General features: G+C 45.1%; 1 protein-coding gene, 2 long non-coding RNA genes and 1 pseudogene across 3 annotated transcripts; 2 read left to right on the forward strand and 2 right to left on the reverse strand.

Moving 5' to 3' along the window:
• Positions 1 to 545: 545 nt before the first annotated feature.
• On the forward strand, positions 546 to 2,292 carry LOC133243875 (zinc finger protein 280B-like; annotated as a pseudogene).
• A 7,989-nt stretch (positions 2,293 to 10,281) lies between these two features.
• Positions 10,282 to 11,799, forward strand: LOC133243856 (uncharacterized). The gene is made up of 3 exons (XR_009735213.1): positions 10,282 to 10,350; positions 11,036 to 11,177; positions 11,611 to 11,799. It is a non-coding gene; the product is annotated as an uncharacterized LOC133243856 (long non-coding RNA).
• LOC133243857 (uncharacterized) lies at positions 11,711 to 12,883 on the reverse strand. Its single transcript, XR_009735214.1, has 3 exons — positions 12,749 to 12,883; positions 12,525 to 12,632; positions 11,711 to 11,784 (listed from the first exon to the last, which is right to left on the reverse strand). It is a non-coding gene; the product is annotated as an uncharacterized LOC133243857 (long non-coding RNA).
• A 1,207-nt stretch (positions 12,884 to 14,090) lies between these two features.
• On the reverse strand, positions 14,091 to 14,788 carry LOC133243809 (testis-specific Y-encoded protein 1-like). The gene has a single exon (XM_061410552.1). It carries the CDS (start codon positions 14,556 to 14,558, stop codon positions 14,091 to 14,093), a length of 468 nt encoding a protein of 155 aa, XP_061266536.1. The 5' UTR covers positions 14,559 to 14,788.
• Positions 14,789 to 17,904: the final 3,116 nt, after the last annotated feature.

Here is a 17,904-nt window from a genome sequence, read left to right on the forward strand (position 1 = left end):
TAAGTTTTTTATATTTTTTTCCAATTTTACTACAAAACAAGATGCCATTGAATAGCTGATGCTTTTTAAAAAGAGCTGTTAAACTTAAGTCTAAGAAATAAGCATGTTTGTCTTTAAGATATGGAAACACATTTAAAAGTTATAAATTTGCCTCAAAAGTTGCAGCTGGTGTGTGGTTAACTTAGAATTCCAGCTTAATCTTCTTTGACTCCGAAGTATGTTTCTAAACACTGTACAATAGTGCTTTTGTAAAAATACTAGTCCTTTCCATGTTATTTCACCTAATGATAAGTGTTGTTTTTGTTGTTTCTTTCTTTCATTCTTTTTTTAAATAGAAGAGATTAAAATCAACATGGAACAAAGCTATGATTCTCGAGTCATGTAGACTTGTAGTCATAGGTTTTTCAGCTGTCATTTAGTCTCTTTGATGCTCAGTGTCTTTATCTGTAAGATAAGGGTGTTTATAACTACCCTAGAGTTTTGGAGATAACCAAAGAGCACATTTTTTCTGTACTTAACTAATATGTGGTATATTTATACTTAGGTGGCAGTTTATTTAAAGGAAGCACTGGGACTTGTGGCCACATCCTCCAAAAATAAAAAAGTATTTAAAATATGGAACCACCATGTATGTTATGTGAAGAAGAACAAGAGCCAGAACCACAGAAAAGTGAGGGAGAAACCAAACAAGTAGATGATGAAGATGCTGAACTGATCTTGGTTGGAGTGGAACATGTAAATGAAGATGCTGATGTGATCTTTGTTGGGATGACCTCAAATTCAAAACCAGTTGTTGGCAAACATACTGAACAGAGTTACCCCAGGTTCTTGTTCAAGGAGAAAAAGGTATGGTCATTTCAGGAAAGATAATGCTCAGAAATTACAGCCTGTTCATCATGTGACTCCTACATCAGAAGCAAAGATTGTCTTGCCAGTTTTGTCTTTGAATCAAGATCAACAGATAGTCCCATTATTATTGAGCCTTTGTCCAAAGCGGATTATAAAAATATTTCACCACAATTAGTGCCTAATAGCTTTTCAGAGTTATGTTCTCCTTTGATTACCTTCACAAGTTCATTGCAGCATCCAGTAGAAACAGCAGTTTCTGCAGGAGATATGGATAAAAGTCCTCATGTATCAAAGTGACTTTCCACTTCTGAAACAAATAGCACAAATCCCAAAAGGCCTAAACTCAGTGATGGAATTATAGGAGAACATTCTTTAGCTATGTCCCCTTCAGGTATTTTTCATACAGTGACTACTCAGCAAAGCACACCAGACACTGTTCATACCTCATTAAGCCATGTTCAGAATGGAGAACCTTGTCCAACAGCTTTTCCAAAGGACAATGTTCATTGCAAGCCTGTAAGTCCTTTAGGGGAAAATGGACTGACAAAAACTGACTTTCCAAGTGTAGCAAGTCAAAACAAGATTGTTGATCCCACAGAAGGCAATCTGATTGTGTTACTCTGTGACTTCTACTATGGACAGCATATAGGAGATGGGCAGCCAGAACCGCAAACTCACACAGCCTTTAAATGCCTCAGCTGCTTGAAAGTTCTAAAAAAATGTCAAGTTTATGAATTACATAAAGCACCATTTGGAACTTGAGAGGCAGAGAGGTGACATTTGGAAATACCACACCACCTGCAAGCACTGCCACCGCCAGTTTCCTACTCCTTCCAGCTGCAGTGTCACATTGAAAGTGTCCATACTTCCCAGGAGCCCTCTGCAGTCTGTAAAATCTGTGAATTGTCCTTTGAGACAGATCATGCTCTCTTACTGCACATGAAAGACAATCATAAGCCTGGTGAAATGCCCTATGTATGCCAGGTTTGCAGTTACAGATCATCATTCTTTGTAGATGTGGATGCACATTTCAGAGCATACCATGGTAATGCTAAGAATTTACTTTGCCCCTTTTGTCTCAAAATTATTAAAACTGCAACACCATACATATGTCATTATAGAGGGCACTGGGAAAAGAATTCTCACCAGTGTTCCAAATGTCAGCTACAGTTTTTAACTTTTAAAGAGAAAAGGGAGCACAAGACCCAGTGTCATCAAATGTTAAGAAACCTAAGCATCTAGAAGGATTACCTCCTGAAACAAGAGTTGTTATTCAGGTATCACTGGAACCCCTTCAACCAGGATTGGTGGAAGTGGCATCCATTACTGTGAACACATCTGATTCTGAATCATCACCCCCCAAAACTAAAAGTAGAAGATCAAAAAATCCCTGTTAATTCTACTTTCAGTAAGTCTGAAGCAAGTATTTCAGTCAAAGTTAAAAACCCCATTAAAAACAACAAAAAAATCAAATTATAGCATTATTCAATAATATCAAATATTGGGAAACCAATGTGTAATTTATATGTTTTTGTTTTAAATACATGAAGTAGAGTTTTGTTTGAATATTGAGATGTTATTTAAAAATATATTACCTGTTTTTCAAATAAGTGTCTTAACATGTAAAAAGTATGTGTGTATGTGAGAGAGAGAGAGGTGCAGAAAGGAAAAGTAACAGCCTATTTTGGTATTTCATGTTATTTGTAAGTTCAAAAGCTCTACTATACATATAATCTGTAGAGTGTTTTAGCAATGAAATTTTCAACTGTTTCATGCCTTGAAGATCTCAGTATTAACTATATAGCCAGATTGGAATGGCTTTGTTATGGTATGGTCCTGTGTGCTGCTGAACTTTGTGAAGTGCCTCTGTTTTGCTGATCTAAGATAACCTGGCTCCAAAAGCCTGGTGTGGAGAAGTTGATGGAGAAGCTATGATGTGAGTTTGGGCCAGACACAGGATTTAGTCAGTGGAGAGCTGTGGCTTCTTGTCCCAGTTGAGGAAGAGGCATGCATGCACTCCAGGCATGGAGCCAAGGCAGAAGGAACACTGTCTCAGAGTGTCTTTACCTAGCCCAGGGACATCTCAAGGAAGCCAACTGTTAAAATGCCTGTTTGGTGAGAGGCACCTCCAAGCATTAAGCAGGCCCTGCATATCATTGACTGCAGTTGGAGAAGCAGAGATAGTTAATAGAATGAGGCCTGGTGCCTATGGACCTCCTGTTGAGTGATCAAAAGGGAAATTTGATTCATTCCATCTCCTTTCCCATTTGGCTGGCCTTTAGTCACAGTGAAGTAGCCATATCTATCTCAGTCACAGTAGTAAAGAAAGTTAAGATTCCCAAGGAAAAAAACCTTGATTTGATTTGTACTGGACCCATAGTTTTAACTGAAAAGGATCAAACACAGGGAATCTGTTCAGTTTATGAATTGGGCTAAATTTAGTTCTCTTTCCCTTAAGCTACAATGGAGTTGTCTGAGAATAGTAAATGTAGTGGATATAAAGGTTCCAGGGTGATTAAACCCTCTATAGAACTTTTCCTTACCTTTTCCAGTTACATGTATCTTACCCTAGTTGAACATGTGAAGATTTCAGTTTTGTATCTTATCTTGCCTTGGACACAAATGCATTACAGTTAACAGCTAATTCTTTGTGTGTGGAATTTCCCATTTTATGAAACTGAGTTTCAGTCTTACTTGACACAGTCTGATGTGCAGGAATTGTCTCGTTTATTTCAGTAATTATCAGGTCATAGACTTATTATCCTTCCTCTACTCTATCCAACTATCTAGTCTGTTATTATACTTGTGGAAACCTTTTTTCTTGCGGTCTCCAAGGGCTCTTTCACAGACCTGTGGGGTACCCTCTAAGTATTGGTTCCTGAACATCAGCACACTTGGCTTCCTCTGTGTGTTCCTGGAGTTGAGTCTCCTCCTGGAGTTGAATGCCATACCTTCGCCACTTCTGGCACAGATACCTAGCAATCTCTGTGCACCATTCAAGGAACCTGGGATCCTGGCTGTATACCTATGCCAGGAGAAATCTCTCCATTTCCTCTTCCTTTCTCCTCCTCTTTGTCTCTCCCCACTCTTTCCCCACCACCCCCCACAAGTTATTTAAATCCTCTAAGCTTTCACAAAATGCTGGAAAGTGATGATCACCAAGGGGTTAACATCCGTCTCAGAACGGAAGAGGAAGGACTACAGATGACTAAGCTGTAGTGAGTCTATTTTCTCCATTTTAGGTAATTTCCTGAGTGTAAATGCAAGTACAAGTAAATTGTATTTATTTACGCAATTCTTGATTGATTGATTTCCACTTTGAATATTTTACTAGGCCTTTCCAGTTAGTTTGCTTGGGCCAAAGTACTTTGCTAAGTGTCAGCTTAAACCACTTTTAGGTGTATAAAGAGTGTGTGTGTGTGTTCTTTTCTCAGGTGAAAACTCTATGTATAAATAAATGTGCAGACCATTGCATTCTTATCTCCTTTATTCTATTTCTATAGTAAAAGCATGAAATGTTTTATTTATATGTTTTTATTGTTGCTTAGTATTATCAACAGTAAGTAAAAGTATGAAATGTTTGTTTTATATGTTTTTATTGTTGCTTAGTATTATCAACACTGTTACTGTTGTTTGCTCTGAAATACGCTCCTAAGGAGTACAAGTTGTATTTATTGCCAAATAAAAAGTTTCCAGTGATATGGTCCCTGACTACTTCCTCTCTTCCATTCTCTATCATTCTACTCTACTATTTCCCCCACTGGTGCCCTGTTTTTGACAACACTGGCCTTGCTTTTCCTCAAGCAAATTCCATTTCTTCCCAATCCAAAAACTTTGCAACTGCTGTTCTTCTGGAAATGCTCTTCCCCTAGGCCTGCATGGCTTGCTACCTTCCTTGTTTGACCTTCACCAATGCTGTTCAAATCACACAATGAAACCCTCAACCCCCTTCCTTTCCTCCTCCTCCTTAAAGACACTTTAAGTCTCTACCCTCTTAACTCTCCAGCCTAAAATTACTAGATTTAAAAAAAAAAAAAAAAACCTAAGAAGAGATAATAACATCAGGGCTTTGCTTCTTAGAATTAACTTGAATCAGTTTCTGCGCCTGCAAATTAAAGATAGTTACTAGTGAGTTGAGTTCTTTCAGGCACTTCCTCTGTTTTTCTATTGATACCTCTATATTTTTTTCAGGCAATGACACTTTGTTTTGTTTACAAATGTATTGAATATCTGTCAAGATTACTATTTTGTTATTACCCTTTGTGAATTTTCTTCTCTACTTTGCTTGTTTTTTCAGGTAAAATTTATTGTTTTATTAATGCTGCCAAATTGTAAGTAAAATTACTGTTTATAAAAATAATATTAAAAAAATATTTCCGCTGTCCATCATTTTACAAATAACATGGCATATTTTTGTTTCTTTTTTTTTTTTAAATAATCTTATCGTGTTGGCCAGAAATTCTAAACAGTGATGTGTAAATGGGTTTTCTTGTTCTTAGTACCATCAAAGGCAATGAGGATATGGTTTAATGAATTTCTATTTCTGTTTTTAGATTTTAAAGAGAATTGTTTCATTGGATAGTTTACAACATCTGTTGAGATATTTACTTTTCTTTCTTTCTCCCTTCCTTTCCTTTTCTTCCTTTCTTCCCCTGACTGTCTTTCTCTTTCTTTCCTTCCCTTTCTTTCCCCAGGTTTGGGTTTGACTGGACCTTTCCTGAAACAAAAATAATTCCACTCAGGGTTGAATATTATCCTTTCAGAATCCCATACCATTTCTCATTTCTAGTATTGGAACTAACCTCCTCTTCCCCTTATTAGATTGGCCACAGTTGTATCAATGTTTCTGATTTTCTTTTTCCAAGAAGCAGCTCTTGTTTTATTATCCCAACAAGTTTTATTTTGTTGTTTTCTATTTTTGTTTCAATTCATATATACCTTCTACTTTCTTTAGGATTTTTTTTTGGGGGGGGTTATTTTTATTTTTTTTAATTTTATTCTTAAACTTTACAATATTGTATTAGTTTTGCCAAATATTCATAACCTTCTATTTTAAAAGCTTTCTTTACAAAATTCATGGAAATATATTTGATTTAAAATGTTGTGTTTCAGATGTATATCAGAGTGAGTTATCTATTCTTTTTTAGGTTATTTTCCATTATAGGTTATTACATGATACTGAGTATTTATTTCTTTCTTTCTTTTTTTAATAGATGGTTTAGTGCTTGACCTAACTTTATTTAAATAAAAGGCAAATTTTGTCTGAATCACAAATATTTTTATGTATACATTTTTTAATTAAAATTTCATTCTCTATGATTTTTTGGCAAGTTAATTCCAAAGATTTCACTACTTGAAGGCTGCATGTTTTAATTTATAGTTTACTGAGAATTAAGTTTTCCTTGGCGGTCTGAGGGTATGTGTGTATATACACTGACATGCCTATATACACATCCTTTTCAGATTACTACATTTTTTAAAAGATATATAAATATATTTTAAAAGATATTTTCTGTTTGTATGGTAAAAACATGAAATTTTTTAATTCTAGAAATTTGTTCCCCTAAATGAATATAGTATAAATAGTAAAGGAATATAACTATTCCTTTGAGAATAACCCTACTAACAGAACTTGGGAATGTTAAAAAATTATTCATAACACTTACTAAAGGTGGTAAGAAAAACTTTGTTCAAGACAAGAGTACTACAGCAGGGTCTTATAATATGGGAGAGAGATTGAGCTTAAGTCTGACTCCAGCAGGGACACAGCTGGGATTTATAGCTAAGGAACAGGGTGGGTCCATGTGATTGCAAAGAGAGACTGGGAGACTGAAAAGCAATGAACAACAACAACAGAGTGGGTGTCAGTGGATGGAAACTTATTAAGAGGACCATAAGGGTGAGGGTGGATTCTGGCTCAACTGAGAGGATCATTGCTGAGGCTAGGCAAGGCTGATAAGATATTGAGGTGAGTGATAAGGAATTTGATCTGATACTGAGGGTGGTCAGATCAAGGGTGAGGTATGTTTTCTAAACTGAAGTAGAAGATTCTGGCTTAGATTGGACTAAATGGACAGGCACCCCAGGATAAAGACATTGCCCAAAGTTGGCAGTGCATTAATGAACTACTGCTGCATAACAAATTACCCCAAACTAAAAGCTTAAAACAATATTATCTCATACTGCTGCTGAAAGTTGGGAATCCAGGAGTAATTCAGTTGAGTGTTCTGGCTCAGGGTTTCATGAGATTATCGTCATCTGAACCATTGACATGGTCTGGTGGATTTCTTTCCAAGAAAGCTTACTCACATAGCTGTTGAAACCAGTTTCCTTGCTGGCTGTTGGGAGAAAGCCTCAGTTCTTTAACATAGGCCTCTCTACTGGGCTACCTGAGTGTTCTCAAGATATGACTAAGCTGGCTTCTAGAGTGAGTGATCCAAGAGGATGAGCAAGGAGGCTGCAGTGCCTTTTATGACCTAATCTCAGACACTTGATTTTCATTTCTACAATATTCTAACATTAGAAGTGAGCCACTAAGTCCAGCCCACCTGTAAAGGGGAGTATAAGGTCCACCCTTGAAGGAAAGGACTTGCAGACATACTTTAAAACCATGTGGTACACATATGGTCACAAATTGTTTACATACTTTTATGTCCAGAATGCATTTTCCTGCCAATGCTTTCAAATAATTTATCCATTATAGCATTAACTTGAAGTTCAGGACCTTGTCATCTAAGTCAGGTCCAGATATGGATCAGGGTCCACTTGGGCAGTATCTCAAGTGTTCATTCGCTCAGTTGTGTCCTACTCTTTGTGACACAACTGAGCACGCCAGGGTTCCCTGTCCACCATCAACTCCAGGACCGTGCTAAATCTCAAGCCCATTGAGTTGGTGATACCATCCAACCATCTCATCCTCTGCCGTCCCCTTCTCCTGACTTCAATCTTTCCTGCATCAGGGTCGTTTCCAATGAGTCAGGTCTTCACATAAGGTAGCCAAAGTATTGGAGCTGCAGCTTCAGCATCAGTCCTTCCAATGAATATTCAGGACTGCTTTACTTTATGATTGACTGGTTTGATCTCCTTGCAGTCCACAAGACTCTCAAGTCTTCTCCAACACATCAGTTCAAATTATACAAGTGTAGTGCCTCTAGACCTGATGATCTGTGAACAAAAGAGATGAGTTAATCTGCTCACTTTCACAGCCAACATACAGTGGTGGTGAGGCACAGATAACCTTCATAGACATTCCTGTTCCAGAAAGGGGAGGGGAGATGGGAGTCAATAGTAGCAGTTCTGAAATCCCACACGTTCTTGTTGACAGTCCTTTGATTAGGATTTAAGGCCTGGAAACTTCCTAGGCTTCAGTCTCTGAATTTTTAATTCTGCCCTCTGACATGATTCCATTGCATGAAAGGTGGGTAGTATATGGTTACAGTGAAACAGTCTCCCTAGCCTGCTTCCTGCTTGTCAAAGGTAGAAGTCCAGAGCTCTCTTATTTTGTACTATTGCTGGTCCTTTCAGTCCAATCTGAACTTAAATATGTTATCTTAAAAACTTGGTGTGTCTCCTGATAGTCTTACTGGTTTTCATGGCAAAGCACCCCACTCCAAAGCCACCAACACACATGTCTTCATAATAAGGCCTACTCTGTCTTGGTTTTCTGCTGAGATAGCTGAGGGATAACACCCTGAAACTTGGTAGAAGTCTTATTGTGTGACTGAAATGATCTCTGAGTGACACCCCTAAACTCTTTGGAGGGCATTGGCCTGCCTAAATAATGCCATGAAGCATCCCCTTCCAGCTTTCTGAGGCTTAACAAAGAATTTTACAGTCACATTCATCTTTAGACCACCTTTATTAAAAATAAATAAATAAATAAATAAGAATTGATGTATATGTGCTGTAAAATGTTATATTTAGACCACCTTATCTCAATGCCCTGGATAGAACCTTGCTTGAGAGCCATTAATTTTAGCATCCTCTGTCATGTTAAAAGACTGGAAAATTTCCAAATCAGCAAGTTCTGTCTTACTTTTTAATAGTCTTTCTCTTAAACATTTTTTTTTTAATTTCCCTTTATATTTTACTATAGGCAGCAAGAAGAAACCAGGAAGCACTTTTGGCTGTTTGGCTGGAAATCTCCTTAGCTAGATATCTCAATTAATTAGGTACAGTTTCTCCTTCCAGGTACATTTTCTACTTTTCATAAACTGCAGGTGTAGTGGACTTTCCTCTGCACACTCCCCAGGCTCTTTCCTCCTGCCTCTCCTTTCTGCCAGGCATCCTGGGTGTACCCCTGTGATCCCACTTAGAACGTGTTTGCTCAGTGAGATAACGGGGATCGAATCCCTGGCTTCAGTGCTTCTGCTGGCCAGAGTATATGTACCTTTCCCTAAGACCTTCATGTTTTTGCTATCCAACTTCCATCACCTGGCTAGGTCAATTCCGACAGCTCATACTCACAAGCGTACTGGCAGGGACTTCTATGCGCACGTGTGCACACACATGTGCGTGTACACAGTAACATCCCTGAGAGGAAACTTGTGCATGTACAGAACTACAAGCTTTCTTCTCTAGGAATATGAATTTTGGTAAGCACCTTTGTGCTTACAAAGAAAAAGTAACTTTCTTTGTCCTGGTTTTATTTTGCTTGTTAATTAATCATGTCACGTTGCACTTTTAACTCTGTGCTGCTATTGCTGCTAAGTCACTTCAGTCATGTCAGACTCTGTGTGACCTCATAGACAGCAGCCCACCAGGCTCCCCCATCCCTGGGATTCTGCAGGCAAGAACACTGGAGTGGGTTGCCATTTCCTTCTCCAATGCGTGAAAGTGAAAAGTGAGAGGGAAGGCGCTTAGTCATGTCTAACTCTTCGCGACCCCATGGACTGCAGCCTACCAAGCTCCTCTGTCCATGGGACTTGCCAGGCAAGAGTACTGGAGTGGGGTGCCATTGCCTTCTCCATCTAACTCTGTGACTTATCCTCAAAGGTTACAAAATCTTGGCATTTGCTAGTGACACGGACCGACCTGCAGAGCAGCGAGCAGGGTTGGAAGCACTCGCCATGAACAGCTGTATGACATGCGCCTGCGTTCTGCATTCTCCCATCACCTTGGACAGCTTCACAGTACCAGTCACATTGGCCTGATCCATGTGGGGACAGAAAACAAGGACCTTTGGGCTCAGGTGACTCGGAGAAGCTCTCTCTCGGTGTGCACCTATCTAGGTCATTCCTTGTCAATGTTGTGCCCCTCTTGCTAGCCTACCACCCTTTATGGACAACAACATTCTGAGTGAGGCCTTCTGTTCTTCCTATCTGTGTAGCTTTCTGTGTGCTCCTGTCTACATGTGCCCCCAAGTGCTAACTCCATGTAGCAGGAAAAGGCCAAAGAGACACCTGAGTCTCCAAGAGACTGTGATAGGCCTGGGTTGTGAGAAAGGTGCACATGGATACAGGGTCTCTTCAGATACAAAGATTGGAACCTGAGGCCATAAAGGTAAGGTGGCATCCCTACACGTCCTCCCTTCTGTTTAACACTACCCATGCACACGGAGTCCCCGAACAGATGATGCCCTGCAAAACCTTCCCTTTCTGGGCCCACAGCTCATGCCTCCCTTGGGCAGAAAGCAGCTTTTCTATCTCAAAGGCACCAAGAGGGCTTGAACCACCCAGGCCACAGTGATTTGCTAAATGTCAAGACTCTCTCTCAGTTGCTCTCATTAGGCCCAGGTAGGACTCCCTACAGTCACACATCTCTGCTTGCCTACACAGCCCACATGCCAAGGAAGCCAGCCTCCGGTTGGGCCCAGGAGCATCCAAGACGGTCACCTGGAATGCAGCTTCCCTCTGAGTGTCACCTGGTGCAGATCCCCTATGACAAAATCAGAGATTTTGCTTCAGCAAGACTGCCCAAATTCTCTCAGATGCAGATGCACACTTTTGCCCCTCAGGCCCCCAAAGCCAGTGGCAAGACCCCAGAGGAAAAAAGGAATTCACGTCAGGACTTTCAGCATGCACCATGGGGTATCTTTGGCAGGACTGCTATTGCCTAGACCCTGGACCCTGAAAACCAGCAGGCCCCGAACTGCCCCCAGGGGCTTCCCTGTCTCCCACTCTCCTGAGGTCCTTTGGGACATGCACTTAGCCCACCTTCCTTGTTCACTCCGTTCCCTCCCTCACAGGCTCATCCGGGCAGAGGGTCAAACACATACACCCACTTGTGCTTTCCTCGCCTTTCTGCACTGCCAGGGAGGCAGGCTGGAAGTGCCTGGAGGCATGCCACGCTCACATCCTGTCTCTCCTAGGATGCCTGTGGTTTTGCAGGTACAGCTTACTTTAGCATGTCTCACGTTTTTTGTCACAGTGTGTGCCACCCTCAGGGAGGGAGTGTGCTGGCTGATGGGCTGCTCCTGGGCAGCACTGGCCCAGGACCTTCCCAGTTCTCCTTCTCACATGTGTGGAACAAGTCTCCAGTGCAGCAGGCAATCTGTGCCTCTTTCTCCTTCACGTCTCTGCCCAACTCGGCAGGACCTTAGCCTCCTCACCATCCCGTGTCTTGCCATAGCCACGTCCACCATTTCAACAGGCCAGCCACGGCCCCCCAGATTCAGGGCTCCACAGGCAGTGGTTTCAAAGCCCCACCCCACCTGATTTGCCCTGAGTGAACCCTCAGACCATGAAGCCCTTTTCCTGGTCCAAACACACACAACAACACAATAGAAATGGTGAGCGTGTTTTGTGTTTGGTCTAATTGCAGATATCTGGAGCCATGGTTGGGAGTTATCACTGGCCATCCTTTCTTCGTTCCCATCCTGGACAGGGTCACTGCAGAGATATGGTGACAAACCACCTTCAGACTGGGGACACCTCGTGCCTCCTCTTCTGGTTGCTCAGCACCTCCTCTCCTGTCGCCTTCATCTCTGCATCTGCCCTGGGCCGGATACACACACACAAACACAGCCAACACAAGCACATGCATGTATACACACATGCTTGGCATGGGGACACAAATGCAAACAGGGAACACAGGTGTTTCAGGAGCTGAAGGTGCCCGTGTCCAGCAATGTCGGAGATGGCGTCAGTCGGCACCATGACCTGCCTTTGGGGCTCCCTGTCCACCTCCTCCCCAAACTCGTCCGGATTTTCCCAAGGCAGCCTGAAGCCACTTCGAGCGCAGCATGTGTGGTGGTGGTGGTGAGATCCGAGTGGTGAATGTGGAAATTCACACAAGATCCCAAAGTCAACACACAGGTGCACTGGGACCACCGAGAGGATGCCCTTTCAATGATAGGCCATCCCAGGGTAAGGGGCGGGAGTGAAGGGCCCAGATAATCTCAAACTCAGTGAGCAGCAGGAGGCTGGAGGATGGCAGGACCCAGGGACAGATGATTCTGACACAGACACTTAATTCACCCTGCCTCTAGGACTCTAGAGGACTAAGGTATCACCTAGGTATCACCTAGGACTCTCGCGCTGCCACCACAGCTGACTGGAGGGGGACTTACTGCGCTCTCGGACACACCGAGTCCCCCCCAGCCCCCAGTCTCAGCAAGTCACCTGCTACATGCATAACCCAAATTCTGGCTTTGCAGCCAGCTTGTATGAGCCTGAGCATCCCATTTGGGAAAGGATAGTGTCCCGGCTACGATAAGGCTGTCCCTCAGGGCCTACCTCCAGACCCCCTCACCACATGTGTTTCTGTCAGTTATCTCTGATGGAAGAACCTTCCTCCCTGAGGTAGTACTTCAGGGGATCGTCCCACACGTCATTGCTGATGAGCTGCTGGCAACACGAGCAAGGTCAATCCAGGGCTGACCAGGCCCCGAACACTCCCATGAGCAGCCAAGAACTCCAACATCAATCACCAACTGTGTGCAGGCCCAACGTAACCCCACATCAGCAATCCTGTTCAATTCTGGGCCATTGTGGCCTGACAGCCAGTTGAGAAAATTAAGGCTCCTGGTGTCCAGACTGTGGCTGGGGGATCCCCATTCAAAGTCCCAGAACCAGTGGACTGGAGTGGAATGATGTGCCCTGTATGTACCCTGCGGAAAGACAGGGGAGACTGGGGTGGACTCCACAGGTGGATCATCTACACGCTTGCACACCCACACTCATCACCGTGGGAGCCACGTTTTACCAGTGATGTCAAGGTAATACTCCTTAATGATCATGGTGTTCAAGAAGTAGGGGTTGTCCTGAAAGGAAAAGATCAGCTTGCAGCAGGACTGCAGATGGCTCTGCACCTGCACCTGCCAGGATATGGAGGAGGGAAAAGGTGCAAACTTCTAGGGGCCTCAGCTTGCCTCCCAGGCAGGCATTAACAGCTTCCATGACGCCTCTCCAAAGTCTCACAGCACAAGAACATGGCTAACAGGATCCTCCCACTCCCCGCCAGGTCCCATACCCACCCTTCTTCAGTCTCCCTCACTTACCTTCAAGTTGATCACGTAGCCGAGAAAGTCTTGATCTTGGTCGCTTATCATGATGAAAACTTGAGGGTGGCTCATTATCTGCTTTAGGTCAAGGAGCCATTCAGGCCACACGCCGGCCAAGAAGAGCCAGGAGCATCAGCCCTAGTCTGGGGTGGAACAAGGATACTGGAACACGCATCTGCAAGGAGCTGGGCACTGCCTCTTGCCCGGCCACTGCTGATGTCATCAGGACCTGCCATACCATCAGACACGCTCATGGCTCTGGGCCCCTTGTGGTGGTGTGCATCTGAGGTGGTCTGCATTCTCCAAGCAGGGGCTGGTTTCTGACTGCTACTGTTCTCCTCCAGACCTGTGTATGCTGGGTAGTGGCATGTCACTGCTTACATGGTCAGATTTGCAGTCCTGTGACAATCCGTGTTTGAAAGCAAAGGGGTTGTTTGTGTGTATGTATGAGTGTGTGTGTTGTGTGTGTGCATATGAATGACTCACATGTCTCAGCTATATGCCAGGATCACCCACATTTACAGCAATAACTGTGTGCCGATGCTGCTCTGGTGTACCATCTCTGGTCGTTCCTGACTTGGAGGCCTCAGATGCTGCTCCTCCTCAGATGCAGGCCTGAAGGAGACACTCAAAGGTATGGCTGCAACACGTACATATGTAGCCCTGCCCAGACCCTACTCTGCTGGGCCTTTGGAGCTTGCCAATTGCCCAGGACCACATTTCCTTCAGGGGCCTCCAGCGCCCTTCCTGTGCCCTCGCCCCCCACCCCTCCTCCTGCTCCTGCCCCTTCTCCTCCTCCTCATGAGCAGCGGACCCAAAGGAGCAGCAGAAAGGATACAGTTTTGGCCCAGAAGCCAGGGATGCCCTGGATGATGGCACTCCTCCAAGCCAAGTGATGCTTCCTCCTCTGATGGTAGGCCCTGTGGTTTTGCTCACACTCAGAGCTCAGTTCCACCTGCAGGGCGGCCAGTGCCTTCAGGACATCTAGCGCCTGGTGCTCACCCGGGCCTCCCGGCCTGTCCTGGCCCTGCTCCTCCACCGTCTTCTCCTCCAGCTCCTGGGAGGACCACTGTTCCTGCTCCTCATCTGCCACAACCTCCACCTCTTCCATGATGTCTTCTGCAAGCAGCTGGAACTCCCGCCGGATCCCTGCCATGTCTCCGTCCACCAGGGTCTCGCTGTCTTGCACCGCCTCCACCCTAAAGAGGGTGGCCTCTTCACCTGGAGTGACAACTGGTGGTTGCAAGGTTCCAGCTGCGCACAGCATCAGGACGGCAGGCCATGGGGTGAGGGGTGGGGGCTTCTCCCTGAGTACTGGGGCTCACAGCTAAGAAGGTCCAGGGTCCTGGGACGCTCCCGCCTTCCTTTGATCGCCTCTCACGCTCCTCTTGGCCCAAGCTGGGGCAGATGTGAAGGGACACGATATAACAGCACAGACAATGGTGCGTAATGGCGGCCCAGGCTGCAGTAAACCTGTGGGACCCACTAGCTCTTTGGGGGCGGGGAGTGAGGGGAATGGTTGGGAGGCGGGGAGTGGTGTGTTGGGGGTGGCGTGAGGCCGAGGAAAGGGGTGCCGGACAGCCCAGGCCAGGGTGAACGGGCCCTGGGACATCAGCCGAACAGGCGGGAGCCTAGGCTGTGAGCCACGCACAGGCTCCTTGCCCAAATCTAGACCAACAGCGGAGAGGGTCATGGGCGGCACCCTTATGGACACGCCCCTAGACCGGAGGGCATCTTCCGCGGTTCCTGTGCTCCAGCGCCCCCACGTGGCCAGATTCTGTTCCAGGAATGTAGAGGGTTTTGCATGTGGCTGGGGTAGCCCCAGGCGCTGTCATTGACCTGGCTCTGGAAATTCCAACCACGGGTTCCTGCTCCGCAATCCGAAAAACACACTCCTGTGTCCCCCAGGACCGGCAATAACTGGGAGCTCTCCCTGAGTATCCAAAGGATATGCAGGGGTGCCAAGTGGCTGGATACTTTTCTTCATGGGACAGAGAGCCTGTTGCTGTCCTGATGCTAGGGGAGTAGGGAAAAACCCCAACATTTGCTACAGTTGATCTCCACTGTTCAGGGAGACCAGAGCCTTAGGGTGCAGAGCTCGCTCTTTGTCTCTCTATCTTTGCTTCCGGCATAGCACTGTTTTGGGCAATCCTTCTGTGTGTGTACCAGGCGCTGATGTCTGTGTGTCTCCGTCTCTCTAAGTAGTGCTGTTGCCGTCTGCCACTCTCTGGACACCAGCGCTCAGAAGAGACGCTTATCCTTGGCAAGCCCTTCTAATCCTGAGTGAGTTGCAGCAATGGGAGATCAGACGGTTTTAGTCCACACGTTCGGAGAGTGCTTTCTCAACCTTGAGAGCCAACAGTGGGCGGTCACTGCTGAACTGCAGAATTGGACGTGCGACCCTCCCTCCCTCGCTGGACAGATGTGAACACTGCACAGGCCTGAGGTGGCTTGGCCACACTTTGCACAGAGGGAGAAATGGGGCCCGCTCTGCTGGCATGAGGGAACTCCCTGAACCTTGTTCGAATGCCTGCCAGGGAGACTCTAAAGACAGTTCCCCTTAAGTTCCATGACTCACCGGTGTCGGAGACATGCACGTCTGCCATTTACCCTATTGAGGCCCTTTCAAAGTGGTACTGTTCTCCATGTGAGAACACATCCCAGCCTGCCCTGTCACCCAAGCCTGTGGGGCCTGGAGCAGCAAGAGGACCAAGCTAAGCCAGCCATCCTATAGTCCTGATATATGATATATGCATTCTACAAAGAGCTTGAACATGGGCAGGACCCACCTGATTCAGTGCAAGGACTGAGATGTGGGCTCAACAGTGTTTGTTGGGGGCTTGAACAAAGGCAGGACCCAGCCTGGTTCATTGGAGCGACTGAGATGTGGCCTCAGGAGTGTCTGTCGGGATGAACAAGGGGTGGATCCAGCCGCGATCAGTGCAGGGACCGAGATGTGGGCTCAGGAGTGTTTTTTGGGTGCTTGAACAAGGGCAGGACCCGGCCTGGTTCAGAGAAGGGACCCAGATATGAGCTCAGGAGTATTTCCCACGGGTTTCAGCAAGTGCTGGACCCAGCCTAGTTCAGTGTAGGGAACGAGATCAGCCTGAGAGTCAAATGCAGGCCAAGGAGTGTTTGTCAGGGTCTTGAACATGTGTAGGACCCAGCCTAGTTCAGTTCAGGGGCGAGAAATGGGGTCAGGAGTGTTTGTCTGGGCTTGAATATGGGCAGGACTCAGCTGCTATCAGTGCAGGAACCAAGATGTGGTCTTAGGAGTGTTTGTCGTGGTTGATATGGGCAGGAACCAGCCTGGTTTGGTGCAGGGACCGGGATGTTGGCTCAGCAGTATTTGTCATGGCTTGAACTTTGGAGGGACCCACCCTGGTTCAGGGCAGCGAGTGAGATGCAGGCTCAGTAGTGTTTCCTGGGGGATTGAAAAAGGGGAGCACACACCTTAATTCAGGGGCATGGAGTGATTTGTGGGCTCAGGATTGCTTGCTGGGGGCTTAAATAAGACCAGAAATCAGCCTTTGAGTCAGATGCAGGCCCAGAACAGTTGGTCAGGGACTTGAACATGTGCAGTTCCTGGCCTGGTTCAGTGCAGTTTCTGATGCATGGGCTCAGAAGTGTTTGTCAAGGGTTTCAAAAAGGGCAGGACCCAGCCTGCTTCAGTGCAGGGACCAGGATGTGGGCTCAGGAGCATTCGCAGGGGACTTCTGCAAGTGCTGAACCCAGCCTAGTTTAGTGCAGGGAACAAGATATTGGCACAAGAGTGTTTGTCAGGGTCTTGAACAAGTGTGTGGATCACAGTAAACTGTGGAAAATTCTGAAAGAGATGGGAATACCAGACCACCTGATCTGCCTCTTGAGAAATTTGTATGCAGGTTAGGAAGCAATAGTTAGAACTGGACATGGAACAACAGACTAATTCTAAATAGGAAAAGGAATACCCCAAGGCTGTATATTGTCACACTGTTTATTTAACTTACATGGAGAGTACATCATGAGAAACGCTGGACTGGAAGAAACACAAGCTGGAATCAAGATTGCCAGGAGAAATATTAATAACCTCAGATATGCAGGTGACACCACCCTTATGGCAGAAAGTGAAGAGGAACTGAAAAGCCTCTTGATGAAAGTGACAGTGGAGAGTGAAAAAATTGGCTTAAAGTTCATCATTCAGAAAACGAAGATCATGGCCTCCAGTCCATCACTTCATGGGAAATAGATGGGGAAACAGTGGAAACAGAGGCAAACTTTATTTTTCTGGGCTCCAAAATCACTTCAGATGGTGACTGCAACCATGAAATTAAAAGATGCTTACTCCTTGGAAGGAAAGTTATGACCAACCTAGATAGCATATTCAAAAACAGACATTACTTTGCCAACAAAAGTTCGTCTAGTCAAGGCTATGGTTTTTCCTGTAGTCATGTATGGATGTGAGAGTTGGACTGTGAAGAAGGCTGAGCACCAAAGAATTGATGCTTTTGAACTGTGGTGTTGGAGAAGACTCTTGAGAGTCCCTTGGACTGCAAGGAGATGCAACCAGTCCATTCTGAAGGAAATCAGCCCTGGGATTTCTTTGGAAGGACTGATGCTAAAGCTGAAACTCC

This window comes from Bos javanicus, chromosome Y (genome assembly GCF_032452875.1).
Source record: "Bos javanicus breed banteng chromosome Y, ARS-OSU_banteng_1.0, whole genome shotgun sequence".
NCBI classification, from domain to species: domain Eukaryota; kingdom Metazoa; phylum Chordata; class Mammalia; order Artiodactyla; family Bovidae; genus Bos; species Bos javanicus.

Excerpts from the sequence above, each read along its gene's own strand:
- LOC133243809 (XM_061410552.1), bottom strand. The coding sequence starts at position 14,558 with ATGCTGTGCGCAGCTGGAACCTTGCAACCACCAGTTGTCACTCCAGGT.